This window comes from Babylonia areolata, chromosome 27, assembly GCF_041734735.1.
Source record: "Babylonia areolata isolate BAREFJ2019XMU chromosome 27, ASM4173473v1, whole genome shotgun sequence".
Lineage (NCBI taxonomy): Eukaryota > Metazoa > Mollusca > Gastropoda > Neogastropoda > Buccinidae > Babylonia > Babylonia areolata.
Window position 1 is genome coordinate 25,576,846 of NC_134902.1, and position 22,779 is coordinate 25,599,624.

Consider the following 22,779-nt stretch of genomic DNA (forward strand, 5'->3'; position numbering starts at 1 on the left):
TCCCACCCAAACAGTGTTAACACCCCCTGGCCAATGGTATGTATACAGGTATATATATATAAGGAGAGCTGACAGTCCTGCACAACACTGGCCTTTGCATTCCTGTAGGACTCAAGGACTCAAGGCAGCGGCTGTTCAACACTCGAGTCACATTCTGGACCATTCGTTAGCTGGTTCAGTCTGGAAGGTCAGTAGAACGTGCGTGAAAGTGGGTTTTGTTGTTGTTGTTGTTGTTGTTGTTTTTGGTGTTGTTTTTATTGTGTTTTCTTAATGAGGTGGTGGGAATTAGTATAATGTATGGTGATTTTTTTTTGTTTGTGTGTGTGTGGATGAAGTGTGTTTTATTTTGAGTGTTTTCTTGGTGAGATGGGGAGGGGAAGTTAGTATAATGTATGGTGAAATGTTTTTTTGATGAGATGGGTGATTAACCCTTTCACCGCCAGTCAGTTCAGAGTACAAAATTCCCTTAGAAAATATGACTTATCCTACCACCGAACATTAAGAGCACTCGTAGATTCATGGATAACAGACCCATAACGATGTCACCCTTCATTGACATGGGTCCTCTACCTAGCTGCTGCATAAATGCGAGTTTAGCAGTGAAAGGGTTAATGTATAGAAGATCGTTTTTATGTACGTAGGCCTATGTCTTACGTAGGATCATGTGACATCATAGTCTTATGGCACACATACAAAACAAAGCAAAGAAAGAAAGAAATAGATAAATAGATAATAAAAACGATTTAAACAAATAATCAGTATACGTTCAAATGTCATATCATGTATCGTGTTTTTCGTACCTCGCTGTGTCGTCCTGTTCGTGTGGTGGAAAGACTGTGTCTGCTGCCAGAAACAAATACTGGCTAAAGCAGTGAGATATTAAAAAAAGGAGTTTTTTGTTTGTTTGTTTGTTTGTTTGTTTGTTTGCTTTTAGTGAGCTGAACGGAGTGTCGTGATTGCTACTCCTCAAAACAAATAAACAACTCTTATATTTCTGAAAGTTGAATCAATACAAACTTAGGTTACTTTATTCAGTATCGAATAGTCGATCGATTGTGACGGTCAATATTGGAACTTTAACAAATTTCCAAACCATAATTATGAATAGTAATACGTTTTCGATCACATCGGAGAGCACACATTTAAATACAGGTTCCGTTTTCGCTCACTTAACCAGTGTGTTTCATAACTGCTTTGCTTTCGATTTTCGCGTCAAGTTGCGCTTCACGTAAATTGCTTTCGATTTTTTTTTCCGTTAGAGTGTGAACCCATTTGTGTCCTGACAAAGTGCGTTGCCTGATCGACTCGGCTGGTTCTATTCTGTTCACCTGGATTTGTCTGTAACATTTTGAATGTTGGACTCGTTTTGTGATATTGTGTTGTATTGTATTGTATTGTACTGTATTGGACTGGACTGGACTGGACTGGACTGGACTGTACTGGACTAGATTGCAATGGATTGGATAGCATTGCATTGTATTGAATTACATCGTATCGTATCGTATCATATCGTATCGTATCATTTCGTGTTACCTTTTGTCACAACATTTATCTCTGTGTAAACTTTGGGCTGCTTTCCCTGGGAGAAACTAGTCGCCACATTACAGTGCCATCCTTTGTTTTTGTTTGTGTTTCTGTCTGCAAGTGCATTTGTTTTGCTACCGAACTTTGCCAAAGACAACCCCGTTACCCCTCTGTTGCCGTTGCCGTTGGTTCTATAACATGCGAAAAGCGCATGATGTACACAGGACTCTGGTTTATCGTTTCACATGAATGACCATCACCCAGACTACCACTCAACTTCAAGTGAAGGGGGCAATGAAAATCCATGCACACCCTCTTTCTGTGCAGCGTACGTAAAAGACACGCAAAAGAACCCACGGCAGCAAGAGATTTACCGTAGCAATATTCTGAAGAAAAATCCACTTTGATAGTAAACCAAATACGCTTGCAGACAGAAAAAAAGCACAAAAAAGAGAAAAAAAAAGCAACAACGTCAACAAAAACAAACAACAACAAAATATGTGGGTGGTTCTGCACTGCGGTAACACACGCTCATTGGGGAGAGTAACCTGATTTTCACACATTAAAAAATTCTTCAGTTGAAACGCTTACTTTGGTGTAAGCCACCTTTAGGGACTCATCTGCTACACACGTGCGAGATTATCTGTCATTCCTGTCTACTACAAATAACAATCATAACTGAAAGTAGAAACACACGGAACATTTTGTTTAGTGTTACGGTACCACAAATAGCTCTATGTCGTGTCCTCAGCTAGCCATTCGTTTTTCTTTGATAGGAGTTGCATCTCTCTGAGGAGAAGTGGGTATTCTTTTTATATTCCACTACCATATTTCTCATTTTAATGGCGATTAATTCCACAGCTAAAACAAAAGCAAGAGGGGGCAAAAGGTAACCTTGTTTCATCCCGTATGAAATATATAAAGAGTCAGAAAACAAGCCATCAAAATTCATAGAGCTTAAAGTCCCATTACTTATAACATAAATCCATTTCTGAAATGTCTATAACGGTGCAAAATACATCAAATGCACGAAACATTAATGTATTAGAAATGGAATCAAAGGCTTTAGAATAGTCATTTGCGGGTAAATACCCCTTTTTTTGTAAGTGTTTTTTTCCCATGTCATTGATTGTATTTTATATTTATCTTATGACTGTTGCGATATTCGATCTGTCCTAAAAGGTTTGCTAGTATTATCATTCTAGTAGTTGGTCAGGGGTATGGGTTGTCAGTTATTTTGATTGTCGTTGTCCAGATCTTTATCTTTATGCAATACAGTATATGATTCCTCGTTTTGAGGTTGAAAGTTGATCAATGTGGCACCATTGTCAGAATAAGAAGGGAGGAAAAACTGTCATCTAATCTAATACCAGTTTCAGTTTCAGTTTTAGTAGCTCAAGGAGGCGTCACTGCGTTCGGACAAATCCATATACGCTACCCCACATCTGCCAAGCAGTTGCCTGACCAGCAGCGTAACCCAACGCGCTTAGTCAGGCCTTGAGAGAAAAAAAAGGGTGAATAAATAATAGATAAGCTTACATAAATAAATAAATAAATAAATATAATATGAAAAAACCCAATAATAACATATTGTATTTATATGGCTCAAACTCCCCATGGATTGGCTCAAAGTGCCCCACATGAAACATTTCATATAGGCCTACAATAGTGCATTATACAAAATACAAGCACTTAAGTTCATAGGAGTGGAAAAAAAACAAAATCTGTATGCACCAATATAATACTACATATTGCAGATGTAAATAATTGCAGAGAAAAGGCACAAAATACACCCTACACCCTACACACACACACACACACACACACACACACACTGGTCATTTGGGGTTAACTGCAATATTTTTTTTTTTAAGTAAAAAAAAAAGAAGAAATTAGCTGATTATTTGAAATCTGTATATGAGAAATAGACAGTTCTGTGTGATCACCTCAGCATGATGATGCAACGAACATTACGGGGACTGGTGTTGCTGACATTCGTGACAATTGAGTTGACGTCATCTGTGACGCCATCCGGATGTCCATGGAACGAGGACGGGCTGATGTCATGGAGTGACGTCAGTACGTGGGGCACGGATGGAATTCCTGCTGAAGGCGCACCTGTGAGTTCTGTGTCTGTAGTCTGCTCTGGAATCCTTCATGGAATCATCCGCGCGCACACACACACACACACACACATTTTCTCTCTCTGTCTGTGTCACTCTCTCCCTCCCTCACACGCCCCCCCCCCCACACACACACATTCTCTCTCTCTTCCTCCGCCCCCCCTACACACACACACACACACACACACACACACACACACACATCTAACTATTTATCTATCTCTGTGTGTGTATGTCTGTGTGTGTCTGTGTCTCTCTCTGTGTGTGTCTGTGTCTGTGTGTGAGGGAGAGAGAAAGAAAGAAAGAGAGAGAGAGAGAGAGAGAGAGAGAGAGAATGTGTGTGCATGCCTGTCTCTGTGGCTGCCTTTCTGTCTATCTGTATATCGATCTTTCCACCAATCCATCTATGAAGCGGATACTCCCACCAAGTATATCACTGCTGCTCGACCTTTGTTTCATACTGAAATCTGATGTATGAAACTCTACTAAAAGTCTGTGTGTGAATACATCGAGGATTTCTCTCCTCCAAGCGAGGAAGGGAGGGAATCTCCTTCTTCTTCTTCTTTGTTCGTGGGCTGCAGCTCCCACGTTCACTCGCATGTACACGAGTGGGCTTTTACGTGCATGACCGTTTTTACCCCGCCATGTAGGCAGCCATACTCCGTTTTCGGGCGTGTGCATGCTGGGTATGTTCTTGTTTCCATAACTCACCGAACGCTGACATGGATTACAGGATCTTTAACGTGCGTATTTGATCTTCTGCATGCGTTTACACACGAAGGGGGTTCAGGCACTAAGCAGGTCTGCACATATGTTGACCTGGGAGATTGTAAAAATCTCCACCCTTTACCCACCAGGCACCGTCACCGTGATTCGAACCCGGGACCCTCAGATTGAAAGTCCAACGCTTTAACCACTCGGCTATTGCGCCCGTCAGGGAAGGAATCAAACATAGCTGGTACATATCAAAACAGTCTTTCTGCTATGAAGCATGGACAGTTCTTCAGTGCGGTGCCCCAGTAACTGTCCAGAGAGTTAAGGGAGAAGAAAAAAGGGGAAAAAAGAGAAGAAAGGGAAAAGGAAAGAGAAGACGAGGAGGAGGAGAAGAAGAAGAATGAGTTGGAGGAGGAGATGGAGGAGGAGCAGGAGAAGAAAGAGGAGGAGGAGGAGAAGAAAATGAGTAGCAGGAAGAGATGGAGGAGGAGGAGGAGAAAGAGGAGGAGGAGGAGAAGACAGAGGAGGAGGAAGAGCAGGAGGAAGAGAAGCAGAAGAAGGAGGAGGAGCAGGAGAAGGAGGTGGACGAAAGAAAAACAAAATAAATTGCAGGAGAGAACAGGGTAGGGTTAATATCAAAGCTTTAGGTGTTAGAAGAAGACGTAGCAGTTACTAGTAGTAGTGGAATGATAATAATAATAATAATAATAATAATAATAATAATGATAAAGATAGTATTCACATACCACTGAATCTTGTGCAGTGACAAAAAAAAAAAAAAAAAAAAAAATCAAAGCGCTTTCACACCAGTCAGTCACACGCATGCATAACTCTAAAACTGAAAAAGAAACACACCTGAAAACAAGGAAGAGGCAGGGAAGGGATGCTATCTTGGGAAAGAGGCGGGTTTTAAGGCCAGACTTGAAAGAGCTGAGTGAGGAGACCTGACGAAGCGAAAGAGGAAGTTCATTCCAAATGCAAGGTCCAGAGACAGAGAGAGAACGGCGGCCAACAGTGGAGTGTTTGAATCTGGGTATGCGTAACTGGACCCGAAGCCGATGTCAGAGAGCGAGATGGAATGCACAGGTGAAGGCAGCCACGGAGATAGGAAAGGGTAGATTTGTGAACACATTTTAAACATAGAGTGCTAATCTTATACTTTATACTGTGTGAGACAGGGAGCCAATGAAGATGTTGCAACAGAGCAGTGATGTGCTCAGATCTTTTCTTTCTGAGAACGAGTCGGGCAGCAGAGTTTTGTATGCGCTGAAGGGACTGAATGGATGAAGCAGGCAAACCAGACAATAGAGAGTTATAGTAGTCAAGGCGAGAGAATGAGAGAAACGACGTCCAGAAGAAGAAGATTGATTTGATTGAACTGATTGAATCTTTAGTGGGTAAAGAATTAGGCACTGTAAAGGCCTTTTTACAATTCTGCCCACCTAACGACACAAAACATAAAAATAAAGAACGACACAAAACAAGAAGAAGAAGAAAAAATAGAAACCAATAACAACAACAACAGCAAATAGTACAACACCACCAACAAAAAACAGCAACGACAACAACAGCAAATAGTACAACACCACCAACAAAAACAACAACGACAACAACAGCAAATAGTACAACACCACCAACAAAAACAACAACGACAACAACAGCAAATAGTACAACACCACCAACAAAAACAACAACGACAACAACAGCAAATAGTACAACACCACCAACGAGAACGACAACAGCAAATAGTACAACACCACCAACAAAAACAACAACGACAACAACAGCAAATAGTACAACACCACCAACAAAAACAACAACGACAACAACAGCAAATAGTACAACACCACCAACAAGAACGACAACAGCAAATAGTACAACACCACCAACAAAAAACAGCAACGACAACAACAGCAAATAGTACAACACCACCAACAAAAACAACAACGACAACAACAGCAAATAGTACAACACTACCAACAAAAACAACAACGACAACAACAGCAAACAGTACACCAACACCAACAAAAACAACAACGACAACCACAGCAAACAGTAGAACACCACCACCAACAACAAAAAAACCCAACAACGACAACACCTGCAAGATGAATAAGAACACAAGATCAAGAGGAAGAAGAGGAAGAAAAACATCTCTCAGTCATCATGTCTCTTTTACGAAGTCCTTTAAGTAATTTCCTGTAACTGTATTTAGAGTTTTTTTTTTTTTTTTTTTTTTTTTTTTTTCTTCAAATTTCACCCACATTTTTACCCTCATTTGCCCAGGTTTCTCCCAAACCTCCATTCATCCACATCTCCCACCCCTTCTAACCGATAATACTCAGATGTATTCATAAATACATTAACAAAATGTCTTCAATCACCGATATGTGTGACGGGACATAAAACAAAATTCCTCCTCCTCGCTGTGAGGAGGACCAGCCAACAACTACCTGTCTGCTGCTGGTGTGCAGGTGGTGATCAGGTCAGGCATGTCGGTGCTGCTGGACGTGACCCCACCTGCCCTGCGGTCCGTGGAGATCCAGGCTGGGGGGAAGCTGGTGTGGGGCGACGTGGAGGGACTGGTGCTGAAGACGGGGCACATCCAGGTGCTGGGGGAGTTCATCGTGGGCAGCGACAGCTCGGAGTGTAGGATGGAGAGGAAGGCCAGGATCCTTCTGACAGGTGAGAGGGGGTTAGGGAGAGGAGTTGGTGTGTGTGTGTGTGTGTGTGTGTGTGTGTGTGTGTGATGCTGGAAGAGTTCATCGTGAGCAGCGACAGCCCGGAGTGTAGGATGGAGAGGAAAGCGAGGATCATTCTGACAGGTGGGGAGGGGGGGGGGTGCGGAGGAGCGGGGGGTTAAGGGTTTTGGGTAGGGTGTGAGGGGGCGGGGTGAAGTTTGTGTGTGTGTGTGTGTGGGGGGGGGGGGGGGGGATCGTTTTAAGGCAAACACCTCAGGTTTAACATGGAGACCAGCTCCAGGTATGAAAGGAGGGTAAATCGCTGCACAATGCCACAGCGTCAGTCAAGAGGCATCGAACACCAAGATTCAGATCAGGTAGCACGGCTCTCAATAACAATTAACTCACTCAGTACGGCCAGTCCTCTCTTCTCCTCTACACAGACCCCTCGGATGTCCAGTGGGTGTCTGAATGACCCAACCTTTAGCTTCCGTCGTCAGAATTGTCGTATTCTTTGTCAACATTCACCTCTTCAGTATAACAGCGTTCTGCTTGCAATATTTTGATGATGGTAATTGGGATGAAACGCTGACAACGTCGTCTCTTTCGCCGTTCGAATGGAGAGAGTTAAGATTAGGGAGCAGCATCCACAAAAAAAACATATGATGAAACAACGTAAAACGATGCCAATAATGCACACACGATTTTTTTTTTTTTTTTGTGTTTGTGTGCTTTAAATTCAGCTGAGAGTCTACGTGTTTATATGTACTGTATCTTGTGGCGATGAGTGCGTTTCAAACGAACGATTTTGACTGTGAGGCTCAAACCATCGTCCTCAACTTTACGGTTGAAACGGCTTGCGAAGCAAATCCGAGTAATAAACTAGGCCTTCACCAATACGATGACGTGTCGCTTGTGCAGGTAAACGAGACAGCAACGTCACAATCGAGACACATGCTGGACACAAAGTGGCCCACGTTCGCAAAGCGATCATGGCGTTCCCTGGGTCCACCCTGGAGATGCATGGAGCCCAACAGAAGTCTTGGACCAAACTGGCCGCCACCATTCCTTCTGTGGACACTCTGTGTGCCACTGTGTTTGATGTGGAGGTGTGTGTGTGTGTGTGTGTGTGTGTGTGTGTGTGTGTGTGTGTATGTGTGTATGTGTGTGTGTGTGCGTGCCTGCGAGCGTGTGTGCGTGCCTGCGAGCGTGTGTGTGTGTGTGTGTGTGTGCGTGCGTGCGTGCGTGCGTGCCTCCGAATGTGTGTGTGTGTGTGTGTGTGTGTACGCTTGCGTGCATGCGTGCATGTGTGTGTGTGCGTGCGTGCGTGCGTGCGTGCGTGCGTTCGTGCGTGCGTGCGTGCGTGCGTGCGTGTGTGTGTGTGTGTGTGTGTGTGTTTTCGTGCCTGGGCACGTGTATGCTTACTATGACCTTTAAAATGTACATTTATGTATATATTTTTCCTCCCACAGGAATCCATCTACAAAGAAGGACAATCTGGTCTACACGTGATTGTGTGGAACCCCGATGGCTCAGTGTTTGATTTCAACGTCTTCGACACGACGACAATGTTTGACAGCTTCCCCGACTATACTTCTCGTATGGAGCTTTTGACTGTTTTACTCTGAACAATATATGCATGGGGAAGTCTAGCTGATTTTTTTCCCCTACATTTATACAAAAAGCACTGAACAAAAACTGTTCATTTTCAAATTGATCTTTTCAAAACGGACATGCTTCTTTTCCGTGTTCTAATTTACTATGACAGTGTTTCTATTATTATTGTTGTATCAATATTTGTAGTTAAAAAAACCCAACTATTCATTCATTTATCTATTGATTTATCACACACACACACACACACACACACACACACACACACATATATATATATATATATATATATATATATATATATATATATATATATATATATACGCGTTGGGTTACGCTGCTGGTCAGGCATCTGCTTAGCAGATGTGGTAGGCGTATATAGAATTGTCCGAACAGCAGTGACGCCTCCTTGAGTTACTGATACTGACACTGATGCTGGATGTGAGGGCATTGAAACGTATCTGTGTAACAGCAGCACGGTAGCAATATCTATCCATATAATTATAAAATATTTCTTTAAAAAGAAAAACCCTGGAAAAACAGACCAACAACAGACAAATCAAAAAGTCAGATAACCGAGAAAGATAAGATAAGAAGATAAGATAAGAATAACTTTATTATCTCCAACTGGAGAAATTTGGTCAGGTGCATTATCACAACATAGACAAGTAAACAAAATGGGGACCATAACTGTAAAAGTCAACAACAGCTTTTACAAATATTACGAAGATACAAATGTAAAAAAAATATCACATACACCGTTTCATACATACATCCACACACTGCAGATAATAACTAGTATTTTTAATGTAAAAACAGAAAGAATTAAACATTATTTGAATATAATCATAAACATAGCCTACTATACTGCACATTGATTATAATAGACAGATAAGATAAGAATAAAGATAAAATGCGGAAAACCGCAACCAGATAATCAGCACACACCCGCACCCCCACCCCTACCCACCCCACACATGCGGATTACTTGATTAAACAAGAGTAATTAACATATGTTCTCAAATAAAAGCATTTCACATACTGGCAAAGAGGGTCCTCAGACAAACAACACGTCTTTGTTTTTTTCTCTCTCTTTTTTTTTTCTGCTGCCCCGTCATGTGCACCGTTTCACGCCGCTCATTCCGACTCCCCCACTAAACACAGCAACACTCGGGTCAGTCTGTCACACTCCCAGAGTCGGCAGTCCGCAGTAGTAAATTTATCGATGTTAGGTCGCCAGGAGTCCACACACCAGAGGAGAGACCCTGCAGTGTCTGCTGAGTCATTTCGTCGGTGTTCAGTGGTGCCTGTTCTGATTTAATGTACTTAGGACACCACCTGCTAACCCCCCTACTAACGAACAAACATGTCTTTGGGTTTTTTTTTATGAACATGGGACAAATCACTCAGTGAGATGAGGGGAGGGGGGGGGGGGGGTGGGGGGGGGGGGAAGGGGGGGGGGCTGGGGATGAGGAAGGGAAGGAAAGTGGTAAGAGGTACGAAGAAGTATGGTGAGACAATAACTCCCAGCCCGTGATGATTGCAGAGATCCCAGGCGGGAAGATTGTGGGCGTGGCGGTCAGGGGGACGATAGGAAACACAGCAGACGGCAGTCTTAACTGGGAGAGTGTCTACGTTGCCATGGAAACACTGGGTGCTCAGCAGGTCAGATCTGTGACGTCAGGCGACTCCTATGCCTTCGTTGTTGTGAAAGGTGAGGACACGTCATGTTGAATGTTAAAGCTGACGTCATCTAGTCTTGTAAGTTTGTATATATTTTGTGAATATGTGTGTGTGTGTGTGTGTGTGTGTGTGTGTGTGTGTGTGTGTTTTGACATTTTTGTTTCGCTGTTGTATATTCAAAATATCAACTCTGCAATTCAAATACAAGATGATTTACCATGTAGCCTACGTGATTTTTATTTTATTTTATTATTATTTTTTGTTTTGTTTTTGTTTTTTGCAACAGATGAAGAAAATCTCTAGGACTGTATAAAACGGCTCACACCATAATGTAGGTCACTCCATAGCAGCCCCCGCATCAGTGTCGGAAGACTTTGCTATGGAGTTATGTTCTGGGTGATGTTTCTGGCACAGCATCGGCTGTGGCTTGAGAAGCCTGTTCGGGAATGGCAATCTCTCTCACTCTTTATGCAAGGTGGAACGCACATACACATGCATGTGACACATACCACATTACCATTCCATGTGAGATGCCAAGCTTAGAAGCCACAGAGCATCATGTCTCCAAATCCATTCCACTGTCATCCACAGTCTGAGTACATTCATGAGGGCCTTCAGGGTAAAATTGCCAGTTTCAAAAGATGTGTGTGAGCAAAGTGAGTCTGCCTTGTAACCTGTTGAAGAAGTATATTTTCAATACTGATTTATCTATCACGTGTCCAGGTCAGATGACCATAGGTTGCCCCATCACTGACCAATCTGTCACGTGTCCAGATCAGATGACCATAGCCTCAGGTTGCCCCATGACTGACCAATCTGTCACGTGTCCAGGTCAGATGACCATAGCCTCAGGTTGCCCCATCACTGACCAATCTGTCACGTGTCCAGGTCAGATGACCATAGCCTCAGGTTACCCCATCACTGACCAATCTGTCACGTGTCCAGGTCAGATGACCATAGCCTCAGGTTGCCCCATCACTGACCAATCTGTCACGTGTCCAGGTCAGACGAGCACGGCCCAAGAGGCCGTGGAAAAGAGCCGCACAGAGAACGGGAACAGAGTGGAGGGGCAGTACGTGTCCTACACTGATTGGTCCAACAGGCTGCAGTTCAGCGTCCGGAGCGTCATTGACAACAGAGCCGCCAAACCTCAAGGAGCTGACTTCAAAGTGTTCAACACTGACGTCATTTATCCTGTCATTAAACTGAAAGATGACGTTACTTCCTGGAAAGTCGGTAGGTGATTTTGTTGACTGTATAGTTTTACTGGGTATCTCATATTATGTCTCTTACAATCTACGAACCTCCATGAATCCTTCCTGGACATTGATGATGAATTTGTGCTACTGTCCCGTCACAGAGTAGGTGGCTGCTGACATTTTTTAGAGTATCGATTTTTTCATTTGAGTGCTATTGTTTAGGAGAGGAGGGGGACAAATGGTGAGTTGGGGGAAACACAAGTATACGCGAACAATTATATCATTTATTAACAAAATCTGTGTATGGTACTGACACGTTCAATGAATACTTAATGATGTAAGAAAGCCTTCTAAGACTTGTTTAGAAAGCCTTCTAAGACTTGTTTGGTTATTGAAGTTGTGCACATTGATTTGTAACAATGTCATTGTGTTGTTACATTGTTATAATGATGCTCTATTCTATTCTGTCCAGGGGATCAGATCGTGGTGGCCTCCACAGACTTTGAGTGGAGACAGGCTGAGGTGAAGACTATCATGACCTGTACTGACTGTCAGTCCAATGAAGTCAGAGTGGATGGTGAGTAGTATGGCCAGTCCCTCTCCTTTTATGTGCTACCCTTAACCCACCGTGTCGTATAAGAATCAAAACATTTCATTGTTAAGTGGGAAAAGGCCATAAAACCCCCCAAAACAACAACAGCAACAAAAACCCAACCAACCAAACAGCAGCAGCAACAACAACAACTACAACAACAAGAAGGAACCTTGAAGCTGCAATCTTTCGATGTAATACAATCTTCGTTCGATCACTATAATGGCATTGGCCCAATTTTGGCGAATTATCTCACTGTCATGGATGTTGCACAGGTATATTTGATTCCAGCTGAATCAAACAGTGGAACTGGTAGTTTGGGAATGAAAAGGTGCACCATGGACGTAGCTGTGTTTCAAAATCAACAACAGATATTTCATGAAGAAGGGTTATATGAATATTTCATTACAAAAATATGGTGACCATACGTATTGATTGATTTTGTCCATCTCTTTGTGTGTTTGTTTTTTGTGTGTGCGTGTGCATGTTTGTTTGTGTGTGTGTGTGTGTGTGTGTGTGTGTGTGTGTGTGTACCCCAGGGCCCTTTCAGTACAGCCACTATGGAGAGGTCAGCCTGGGGGTGGATGAACGAGCAGAGGTGGGGCTGTTGAGCAGGAGTGTGGTGGTGGAGGGGGAGATGGAGGACAGCTGTTACCACAGCAACGAGAAGGAGGCTGACCTGTGTGACAAGTTCGGCAGAGACACCTTTGGAGCACATATTATGGTAGAGAGAGAGAGAGAGAGAGAGAGAGAGAGTGTGTGTGTGTGTGTGTGTGAGAGAGAGTTGTTTGTTTGTGTGTGAGTGAGTTGTTTGTTTTTGTGTGTGTGTGTGTGTGTGTGTGTGTGTGTGTGTTTTTAGTATGTCACATCAAGTAATGAAATGTTGTCGACACGTGACGTCACCACAAGGTGGCTGACGCTATTGTGCGTGTGTGTGTGTGTGTGTGTGTGTGTGTGTGTGTTCGTTCTTTAGTTTAGCGTCTTTTCATTAGTGATAATGGACGATTAATAAAAAAAAAATAAAAAAAGGAGGGGGCATGGGGGGCGGGGAGGGGGGGGGGTAGGAGAGAGGAAAGAGGATAACAGAAAAGGTAGAAAACTACCCAAAAATGCGTAAGTAACATGCAATTACATTGAATAGTAACAATCAGAAGCCATTAACACAATTCTGAAGTACATTACAGGGCTATGAACTAATGCCTGTGAAAGTTCGACCATAAGAACTTCGTCAGAAATAACTTTCCAAAAATCATCTGCAGAATTGTTATTCTCTTTGAAATACTTGGGCAAGAAGGTACGTAACTGCTGACAGTGAAACAAACTATGATGCAAGCTGAACTTCTTACCACAGATGCATGTAACATTTTTTCTATACTTTGTCTTCAGCGCATCAAGTTTTATATGAAAGAAAGTAGAGGCTATTAATCTTGTAATTAATCTGTAAATATATGGAGATGATTCTGATATTTTTCTGCTATATAAATTCTGGCAGTACTTGTCGTGATATTGATATTTTCTTCCTTTTTGTTTCAAAATAACTGATATCAAAATCTGCTTTCAACATTTCCCAAAAAGGAACAGGGGTATGATGTGGTTTTGCAGCTAACTCTTTCATGTTAACAGCAGAATCTTTTAACTAAGTTGAAACGTAAGTTGCAACTGTTTCTTGTGATGAAATGGCTATAGCTCTTTTAGGAAAATCAATATCAGATCTTACTGTCAATTCATCAGCAATGAAATTTTTTTTAATTGAAGTAAATTTTGCTGTTGTTAACTCACGATGTTCATTCAAGGGAAGAATTCCGGCTGTTTTGTATGTTTCCTGGTTGGATGCATGAGAGGGCACTCTGAGGGCAATTTTGATAGCCTTACACTCTACACTTTGAATCTTTTGTAATATAAATTTAGGTGCACTGAAAAATATTTCTTGTGCATAGGCTATCTTAGATCTTACAAGGGCCATGGAAAGATGAATCAATGTTTTTGTATTCATTCCCCAGGGTAAGCGGCTTATGATTTTCATGAAATTGACACTTTTCCTTGCCTTTGTTAAGATGTAATTAAAGTGAATGTTCCATGTCAGCTTTGAAGATAAACACCTAAAAACTCCACCACCTGTTTATAATCAATGACGTCACCAAGTAATTTAAAAATGGGTATGCTAGATGGGTTACCACCTGAATTAAACATCATCATACATGTTTTTTTTAGTCGACAAAGCTAGACCATTTTCAAACATATAGCTACCAAGGTTATCAAGATCAGATTGATACAAACGACGTATGTAATTCTGTGTTCTTTGTGGGGTTGACTTTTTTAGATACATATATCATATATCATCAGCATACTGTACTAAAACTACACGATTTGACAATGCCTTTGGGAGATCCTGAATAAGAATATTAAAGAGAATAGGGGCTATAACTGAGCCCTGTAGAATTCCCATGTCCAGTTTGTGTGGCAAAGAATAATGTCTTCCCACCCTTGCTCAAATGATTCTATTAGATAACAAGCTTTTTATACACCCATAGATATTACCAGATATTCCAGCTGATTTCAGTTTGTATAACAGACGTTTGTGCCAAACCTGATCGTAGGCTTTTTTTTCGTCAAAAAACGTTGCCAGGACAATTTTTCTGCGGGAAACTGACGTTTTATTTGAGTTGTAATATTGACTAGGCGTTCGACCATTGATGTTCCTTTTCTAAAGCCAGCCTGGTTCACTGGAATGATATTGTATTTTTCACAGAAAGTTATTATTCTCAATAGGACTATTTTTTTTCATTAATTTACTGACATGCGAGGTCAAAGCAATAGGTCTATAGCTATTCTTATTAAGTTTACGTTTTCCTGCTTTTAAAACCGGTACAACTATTGATGATTTCCATATCTGTGGTACTGTTCCAGATATCCAACATTTCTGATACATTTGGTGCAGGAAAACGATACATTTTTTTGGAATGTGTTTAAGCATCTCATTAGACAGTGCATCGATGCCAACTGAACGGGGTTTTTTTTATTGCTAAGGGAAGCTATAGCGGTTTGTAACTCCTCATATGTAATAGGAGAATTAAACCACAAGTCATTTTGCGGAATTGGATCACTGTATAAAGCACTTTTTTTTTTCTTTGTCTCTGTGTGTTTCATTTCAACAAAGATTTCTGCCTTTTCCTGATCTGATAGAAATTTGTTTTGTGGGTCATTTGATATTGGGCATCCCTCCATCCCAGCATCCCTCCCGCCACAGCCACCTGCGCTTCGCTGAACATCATACCCCTGGTGGAACTGTTACGAAACATTGTATAATTACTAATGAAAATGACACCCTGCTTATTATAGTTCGTCAAAATAATAATAATAATAATGGTACTTATATAGCGCTGAATCTTGTGTATAGACAAATCTAAGCGCTTTCGCACCAGTCATTCTCACGCACGCATAGCTCTAAAACTGGAGAAACTAAAGACAAGGAAGAGGCAGGGAAGGGAGGCTATACTGGGAAGAGGTGGGTTTTAAGGCCAGACTTGAAAGAGCTGAGTGTGGAGACTTGACGAAGCGAAAGAGGAAGTTCATTCCAATTGCAAGGTCCAGAGACAGAGAAAGAACGGCGGCCAACAGTCGAGAGTTTGAATCTGGGTATGCGTAAGTGGAGTGGATCCGAAGCTGATTGTAGTGAGCGAGATAGAGTGTAGAGGTGAAGGCAGCCGCAGAGATAGGAAGGTGCAGATTTGTGAATACATTTGTAACATAGAGTGCTGATCTTGTACTTTATTCGGTGTGAGACAGAGAGCCAGTGGAGATGTTGCAAAAGAGGAGTAATGTGCTCAGATCTTTTCTTTCTGAGGACGAGTCGGGCAGCATAGTTTTGTATGCGCTGAAGGGACTGAATGGATGAAGCAGGCAAACCAGACAATAGAGAGTTACAGTAGTCAAGGCGAGAGAAAATATGTATGATCACATGAACTCTGACAGCACAGATCCCTGCTGGTGAACGACCAGCCAATTTGTGTCGATCCATTTCACATTTGATAACGTGAACGCTAGTGAACGCTAGTTCTTAACGTACTTTCCGTTTATCTCCCGAAAGTTCCAAACGATCGAAATACTGAGTGGCTCAGAACATTACAAGAACAACAGCCTGGTAAATGGGTAATAGCGGGTGATTTCATTGACCACGCTCCATTCTGGGAAAAGGACTGTAAAACTGTGACAAGCAATCGGTTAATAGAAAATATGACTGACAGACCCTTTTATCTTATGAAAGATGGCAGTGTTACTGGAATTCATGACGTCTCTAAACACAGACCAACAGCAATGGACTTGACACTAATATCCCCAGAGCTCGTCCCATCATGTACCTGAGAAACACATAAAGACACATTGGGAAGCGATCATGTGCCTATAATCATTACAGTAGCTGATGATGATAACCAGCCTGATAATAACGTGGACATAATTCCAAAATACAACTATAAAAATGCAAATTGGGATTTGTTTCAAAACATTCTTACCTTTCACGATTTTGAAAAACTTGAGAAGGAAAGTGTAGATGTAATGTATTCAAATTTTACAGAAGCTGTTATCAGCAGCTGATATGTCGATCCCAAAAGTAAAGGCTGTGAAGTGTGTGTGTGTGTGTGTGTGTGTGTGTGTGTGTGTGTGTGTGTGTGTGTGTGTGTGACTGTGTCTGTGTCTGTGTCTGTGTCTGTGCTTATTATGTGGCATTGAAACAACGACATGTTGTTGACATGTGTGACGTAGGTGTACCACGAGGTGGATAATGCTGTGTGTGTGGCTCTGTGTGTGTGTGTGTGTGTGTGTGTCTGTGTCTGTGTCTGTGCTTATTATGTGGCATTGAAACAGCGACATGTTGTTGACATGGTTTGACCTAGGTGAACCACGAGGTGGGTAATGCTCACATCCAGCACGTGGAGATATACCACGGGGGACAACAAGCGGTTATGGGTAAGGACTTTCTTTTCTTCACCATAGTTGCAGTGCACGCGATGGAGCTATGTTTGTCTCTTTTTCTCCGTTTTTGTGTGTGCATGTGCGTGCGTGCGTGTGTGTGTGTGTGTGTGTGTGTGTGTGTGTGTGTGTGTGTGTGTGTGGCTTTCATTGCATTTTTCATTGGTGAATTTTCCCCCCCTAATTTGTCTTACAATGATCATATCGTCTGATAAGCATGGACTTCAAACCTCGCGTTTTCAAGTAATGTACGATGAATGTGAAGGTATGTCTTTGTTTTTTTTTTAGGGACCTGGTGTATTAGCGAGCATGTGGTTTTAATGTTCTGGTAAAAAAAAAAAAAAGAGAGAGAGAAGAAAACAACAACAGCAACAACAACGACACCAAAAGAAAACCAAAAACATTCGCATGTAAGACATTGGTCCAATTACAAACCAAAGAAAAGGAGTATCTAGGAGTGACTGCTTACAATGCAGGGGTAAAAACGGGTCATGCACGTAAGAGCCCATTCGTGTACATACGAGTGAACGTGGGAGCTGCAGCCCACGAACGAAGAGGAAGAGGAAGAGGATGGCAGCTCAGAGTCATTCACCTACTGGCGTCTACTCATGACCTCGCTTATAGCGAAGGAAATTTTACCGATGAATGACGCATGCTTCTGTCCCTTTTTGAGTCTTTTCAGTTTGTTTTTTTTTGTTTTTTTTCACGGTGGTGGAAGTTGAGGATGGAGATAGATGGGCGGCACCTGATTATGACCATGCGCTCTTTCTGGGGAGAGCATGTCTGGGAATTTCACATGGCGGAATCTGTTGTTGTGGTGGAGACTGATGTGGTCACAATGCTCTATCGATGTTTGTACATTGCTACGGTTCACGCTTACGTTTGTTGATGTCACGGTTTTGTTGTTGGTGTTTTGTGTTTTGTGTTTTGCTTTTGTGTGTGTGTGTGTGTGTCTGTGTGTCTGTGTGTGTGTGTCATTGGTTCTTGACACTTTGGAACTGTTTAAAAATATCATTTTCCTATATTTTGTTGTTGTGGTGGTGGTTGTTTTATGTTGTTATTGTTGTAGACTTTTCTCTTGGGTTTGTTGAACCGGGTGTGTGCAGGGCGCTACCCTCTGCATTTCCACATGATGGGTGACGCGGGAAGAGGGCAGTGGTTCAGGAACAACTCCATCCACAGCAGTTTCCAACGCTGCATCACTGTTCACGGTACTAACTATTCTGAGGTGAGTGGAGGAGTGCGCGCGCGTGCGCGTGCGCGCGCATGTGTGTGTGTGTGTGTGTGTGTGTGTGTGTGTGTGTGTGTGTGTGTTGGATCTACTGCCCTGCAGTTTTATATATATGTTCGTGTTTCTGATGCATTTTTACCCGTTATTATTGTTGTTGCTATTATTTATTTATTTATCTGTTTATTTATCCAATTATTCATTCATTTTATTGCATCGACCGTCGCTCTTTTTCTGTCGTTATACTACACTCTTGGAACGAGTTGCCTTGTTCGCTTCCTCAACTCTCTGCTCTTTTTTGACCTTAAAAACACACCTCTTTGCAAAATAGTCCTTCCCACCATCGCTTCCTTCCTTGATCTACAGTTTCACAAGTATTCGTAAGTTCTGCCTTTCATTCCTCTGAACCTCAGTTATGTATGCTTAATTCTTATGATTGGCGTGTGTGTGTGTGTGTGTGTGTGTGTGTGTGTGTGTGTGTGTTTGCGTGTGTGTGTGTGTGTGTGTGTGTGTGTGTGTGTGTGTGTGTGTGCGTGCGTGCGTGTGTGTGTATGTGTGTGTATGTGTATGTGCGTGTGTGTGTGTGGTTGTGTGTGTGCGTGTGTGCGTACGTGCGTGCGTGCGTGCGTGTGTGTGTATGTGTGTGCGTGTATGTGCGTGTGTGTGTGTGTGTGTGTGTTTGTGTGCGTGTGTGTGTGTGTGTGTGTGTGTGTGTGTGTGTGCGTACGTGCGTGCGTGTGTGTGTATGTGCGTGCGTGTATGTGTTGTGTGTGTGTGTGTGTGTGTGTCCGGCAGGTGTCGGACAACGTGTGCTACGACCACCTGGGTCACGGACTGTTCATCGAGGACAGCGCGGAGCAGCACAACGTGATCCGAGGCAACCTGGTCCTGGGCACACAGCACGGGACCACCCTTCTGTCAGACAGACGTCGGGAGTGGTGTCACCCTCACCCTGTTCTCTTCTGCGAGTGAGTACTGCTTTTACTCCCCCCATTTTCGTTTTCTTCTCAGCTGGCACGGTCCCTGTCCTCAAGCAGCTCAACAACCACCTTTGTTTCAAAAATCTGTTCCACCCATTTCAGTCTGCCTATCGCGCTGACCACAGCACCGAAACCACTCTCCTCCACATTCTAAACAATCTACTGATAGCGTCCGACTCAGGAAAAATTTCCCTTCTCACTCTTCTCGACTTGTCAGCCGCCTTTGACACGATAGACCATTCAATCCTTCTTTCCCGTCTTCATTTTACATTTGGTATCAACGGCACTATTCTAAACTGGTTCAAATCTTATCTCACTGATCGATTCCTGTCTGTCATTGTTGATCATTGAAACTAACTGAAACAAACTGAAAACTGAAACTGTTGATCATTTCCAATCTGAACCCGTTAAAATCGAACATGGAGTCCCACAGGGATCTGTTTTAGGCCCAGTGCTCTTCACACTGTACACTGCTCCTCTCGCTGAAATTATCAACCGCCATAATATCAGTCATCATTCTTATGCTGATGACACTCAACTCCAGAAGAGTGATACCCCTGAAAAATTGTTGTCGCTCTTGCAAAAAACATCCAACTGCTTCCTGGACAGTCAAAACTGGATGACTCGAAATAAGTTACAATTGAACTCGGACAAAACTGAAGCAATGATCATAGGAACTAAACAAAAACTGTCTTCCATCACAAGTGACACAATCAAACTTGGCAGTACATCCATCCCTCTTTCCAGGTCAGTCAGGAACTCGGTGTTGTCCTTGACAATACACTGTCCATGCAAAAATTTATCAGTCAGACATGTCAGTCCTGCTACTGTCAACTGCGGCGCATCAGTGCCGTCCGGAAATATCTGTCCACTGACGCAACATCTAGATTTGTCGTTTCTCTCATTCTCTCTCGCCTTGACTACTGTAACTCTCTATTGTCTGGTTTGCCTGCTTCATCCATTCAGCCCCTTCAGCGCATACAAAACTGCTGCCCGACTCGTCCTTAGAAAGAAAAGATCTGAGCACATCACTCCTCTTTTACAACATCTCCATTGGCTCAATGTCTCACACCGAATAAAGTACAAGATCAGCACTCTATGTTATAGATGTATTCACAAAACTGCCCCTTTCTATCTCTGTGGCTGCCTTCACCTCTACACTCCATCTCGCTCACTACGATCGGTTTCGGATCCACTCTGTTTACGCATACCCAGATTGAAATACTCCACTGTTGGCCGCCGTTCTTTCTCTGTCTCTGGACCTTGCAATTGGAATGAACTTCCTCTTTCGCTTCGTCAAGTCTCCACACTTAGCTCTTTCAAGTCTGGCCTTAAAACCCACCTCTTCCCAAAATAGCCTCCCTTGCCTGCCTCTTCCTTGTCTTTAGTTTCTACAGTTTTAGAGTTATGCATGCGTGTGAATGACTGGTGCGAAAGCGCTTTGATTTGTCTCTGCACAAGATTCAGCGCTATATGAATACCATTATTATTATTATTATCTATTTGCGTGGGGCCTCTCAATGCATTACTGTGCACGCCATAGCCACACCTCCCCATGGTGAGACACTCTAGCTAGCGTTTGCTGTCTAATGGCACGACTGAGCTGAGTGCCCGACGGTATGAGAGGGCAGACTGAGCCCGTTGGCTTTTTTCTTTTTTTTCTAACCAGACTGGAAGGCATTGGACGCCTCTTGTCAAGGGTGAGTTAGTATTTGTAAACGTCCTCTTTTCTCCCACTTTTTTTTTCTTTTTCTTTCCTTTTTTTTCGGGTGGGGCCTCCATCCTCCTCTTTTTTCCCACATTTTTTTTCTTTTTCTTCTTTCACAAACTCATATTTACCTTTCATGCACCACTTTCCCCCACATACCTTAACTAATCACTTTCATTCTTTCCACTATTGTCTGGCGCAGCAATTACCCCAGTGTGTCTTGAGGCATGCATTTTAAGAATATTCGATGTCTGTGTACATTTGCCAGGGTTTTTTGATGTTCTAGTGTTCTGATGTATGCATTCTGAACATGTATGACAAGTGATTACATCTGTCTGGGTTTATTGTTGCCCTAGTGTGAATTGTTTGTTTGATATTGAAGCTTTTCTGTCATCCATCCTCTCTCTCTTCCTTCTCTATCTTAACCTAATACATAAAAAAATGAATAAAAGATCTGTCATCTGTATCATAACAATGGGCCGACCCTATCTTCCCTTTTAATGTTTACATTTGTTTACATGCCAGTGGTTTTGTTGACCTAGTGCATGTATGTAACAGTGTATGTGGAGTTAGAAGTGGTAGGGAACATCCTTTCTATTGAGCATCTCTCCCAGAAGGCGCCGTCCCTTGTTCAGTCGAAAGGTAAAGCGAAAGCGAACAAGGGATAGCTAGGAAGAGTGGTCATAGGAAAGGTTTAAAGTGGCAAGACATTCACTCCCGTTCTCCATTTAGTGGAGTTTTTGTTGTTGTTGTAGTTGTTGTTTTTTGTTGGGTTTTTTGTTGTTGTTGTTGTTGTTGTTTTTAATCCGCGGTTATCTTTCATTTTATCGTCATACAGAGACGGGCCCGGAGTTTCCTTTTATGAGGAAGTGTCTTGAATTGATCCTTTGTATTTGTACCTTTTTTAATGCGAGAGAGCGAGAGAGAGCGAGAGAGAGAGAGAGAGAGAGAGAGAGAGAGAGAGAGAGATGAAGAAAAAGATGATGATATTGATAGCTCCCTGTATTAGTTCTGTTTTATTTTTTATTCTTCTTTCTCCTTGTTCTTCATGCCACACGGTTGATAATCACTTGATACAGCTATAAAAGTTGAACTGTTAAAAAACAAATAGTACTTTAAAAGTAGGTGTTACTGTATTTATGTAGGAAAAAGGTTCAAGGTCCCATACGGGCCATCGGGGCAGTCAGTTCGGGTGCGGTGGTCAAATGGTTAGACTGCTGGATTCTACCCCGAATTTTCCCAGAGTTCTCATTTCCCATCGCACCTGGTGGTTAAAAGAGCAGAGATTTTTTTGTATGTGCATGTGTATTTCTTTTTATCACAACAGATTTCTCTGTGTGAAATTCGGGCTGCTCTCTCCTTAGGGAGAACGCGTCGCTATACTACAGCGCTACCCATTTTTTTTGTATTTTTTCCGGCGTGCAGTTTTATTTGTTTTTCCTGTCGCAGTGGATTTTTCTACATAATTTTGCCAGGAACAACCCTTTTGTTGCCGTGGGTTCTTTTACGTGCGCTAAGTGCATGCTGCACACAGGACCTCGGTTTATCGTCTCATCCGAATGACTAGCGTCCAGACCACCACTCAAGGTCTAGTGGAGGGAAAGAAAATATCGGCGGCTGAGCCGTGATTCGAACCAGCGCGCTCAGATTCTCTCGTTTCCTAGGCGGACGCGTTACCTCTAGGCCATCACTTTCTTCCGATCTCCCAGGTCAACTTATCATGTGCAGATCTGCTAGTGCCAGAAACCACCTTCGTGTGCATATG

At 42.6% G+C, this 22,779-nt stretch overlaps 1 protein-coding gene across 1 annotated transcript; it reads left to right on the forward strand.

Annotated features, from left to right (window-relative positions):
* Positions 1-60: 60 nt before the first annotated feature.
* Positions 61-19,298, forward strand: LOC143301035 (cell surface hyaluronidase CEMIP2-like). The gene is made up of 12 exons (XM_076615037.1): positions 61-187; positions 3,476-3,644; positions 6,836-7,046; positions 7,964-8,151; positions 8,515-8,641; positions 10,203-10,370; positions 11,342-11,575; positions 12,011-12,115; positions 12,670-12,854; positions 17,023-17,095; positions 18,205-18,326; positions 19,122-19,298. Exons 2-12 carry the CDS (start codon positions 3,477-3,479, stop codon positions 19,296-19,298), a joined length of 1,758 nt encoding a protein of 585 aa, XP_076471152.1. The 5' UTR covers positions 61-187; position 3,476.
* Positions 19,299-22,779: the final 3,481 nt, after the last annotated feature.

Coding starts and splice junctions, on each gene's coding strand:
- LOC143301035 (XM_076615037.1), top strand. CDS start 3,477: ATGATGATGCAACGAACATTACGGGGACTGGTGTTGCTGACATTCGTG. Junction 3,645..6,835: donor TTCCTGCTGAAGGCGCACCT/GTGAGTTCTGTG, acceptor GCTGGTGTGCAG/GTGGTGATCAGGTCAGGCAT. Junction 12,116..12,669: donor CAATGAAGTCAGAGTGGATG/GTGAGTAGTATG, acceptor TGTGTACCCCAG/GGCCCTTTCAGTACAGCCAC.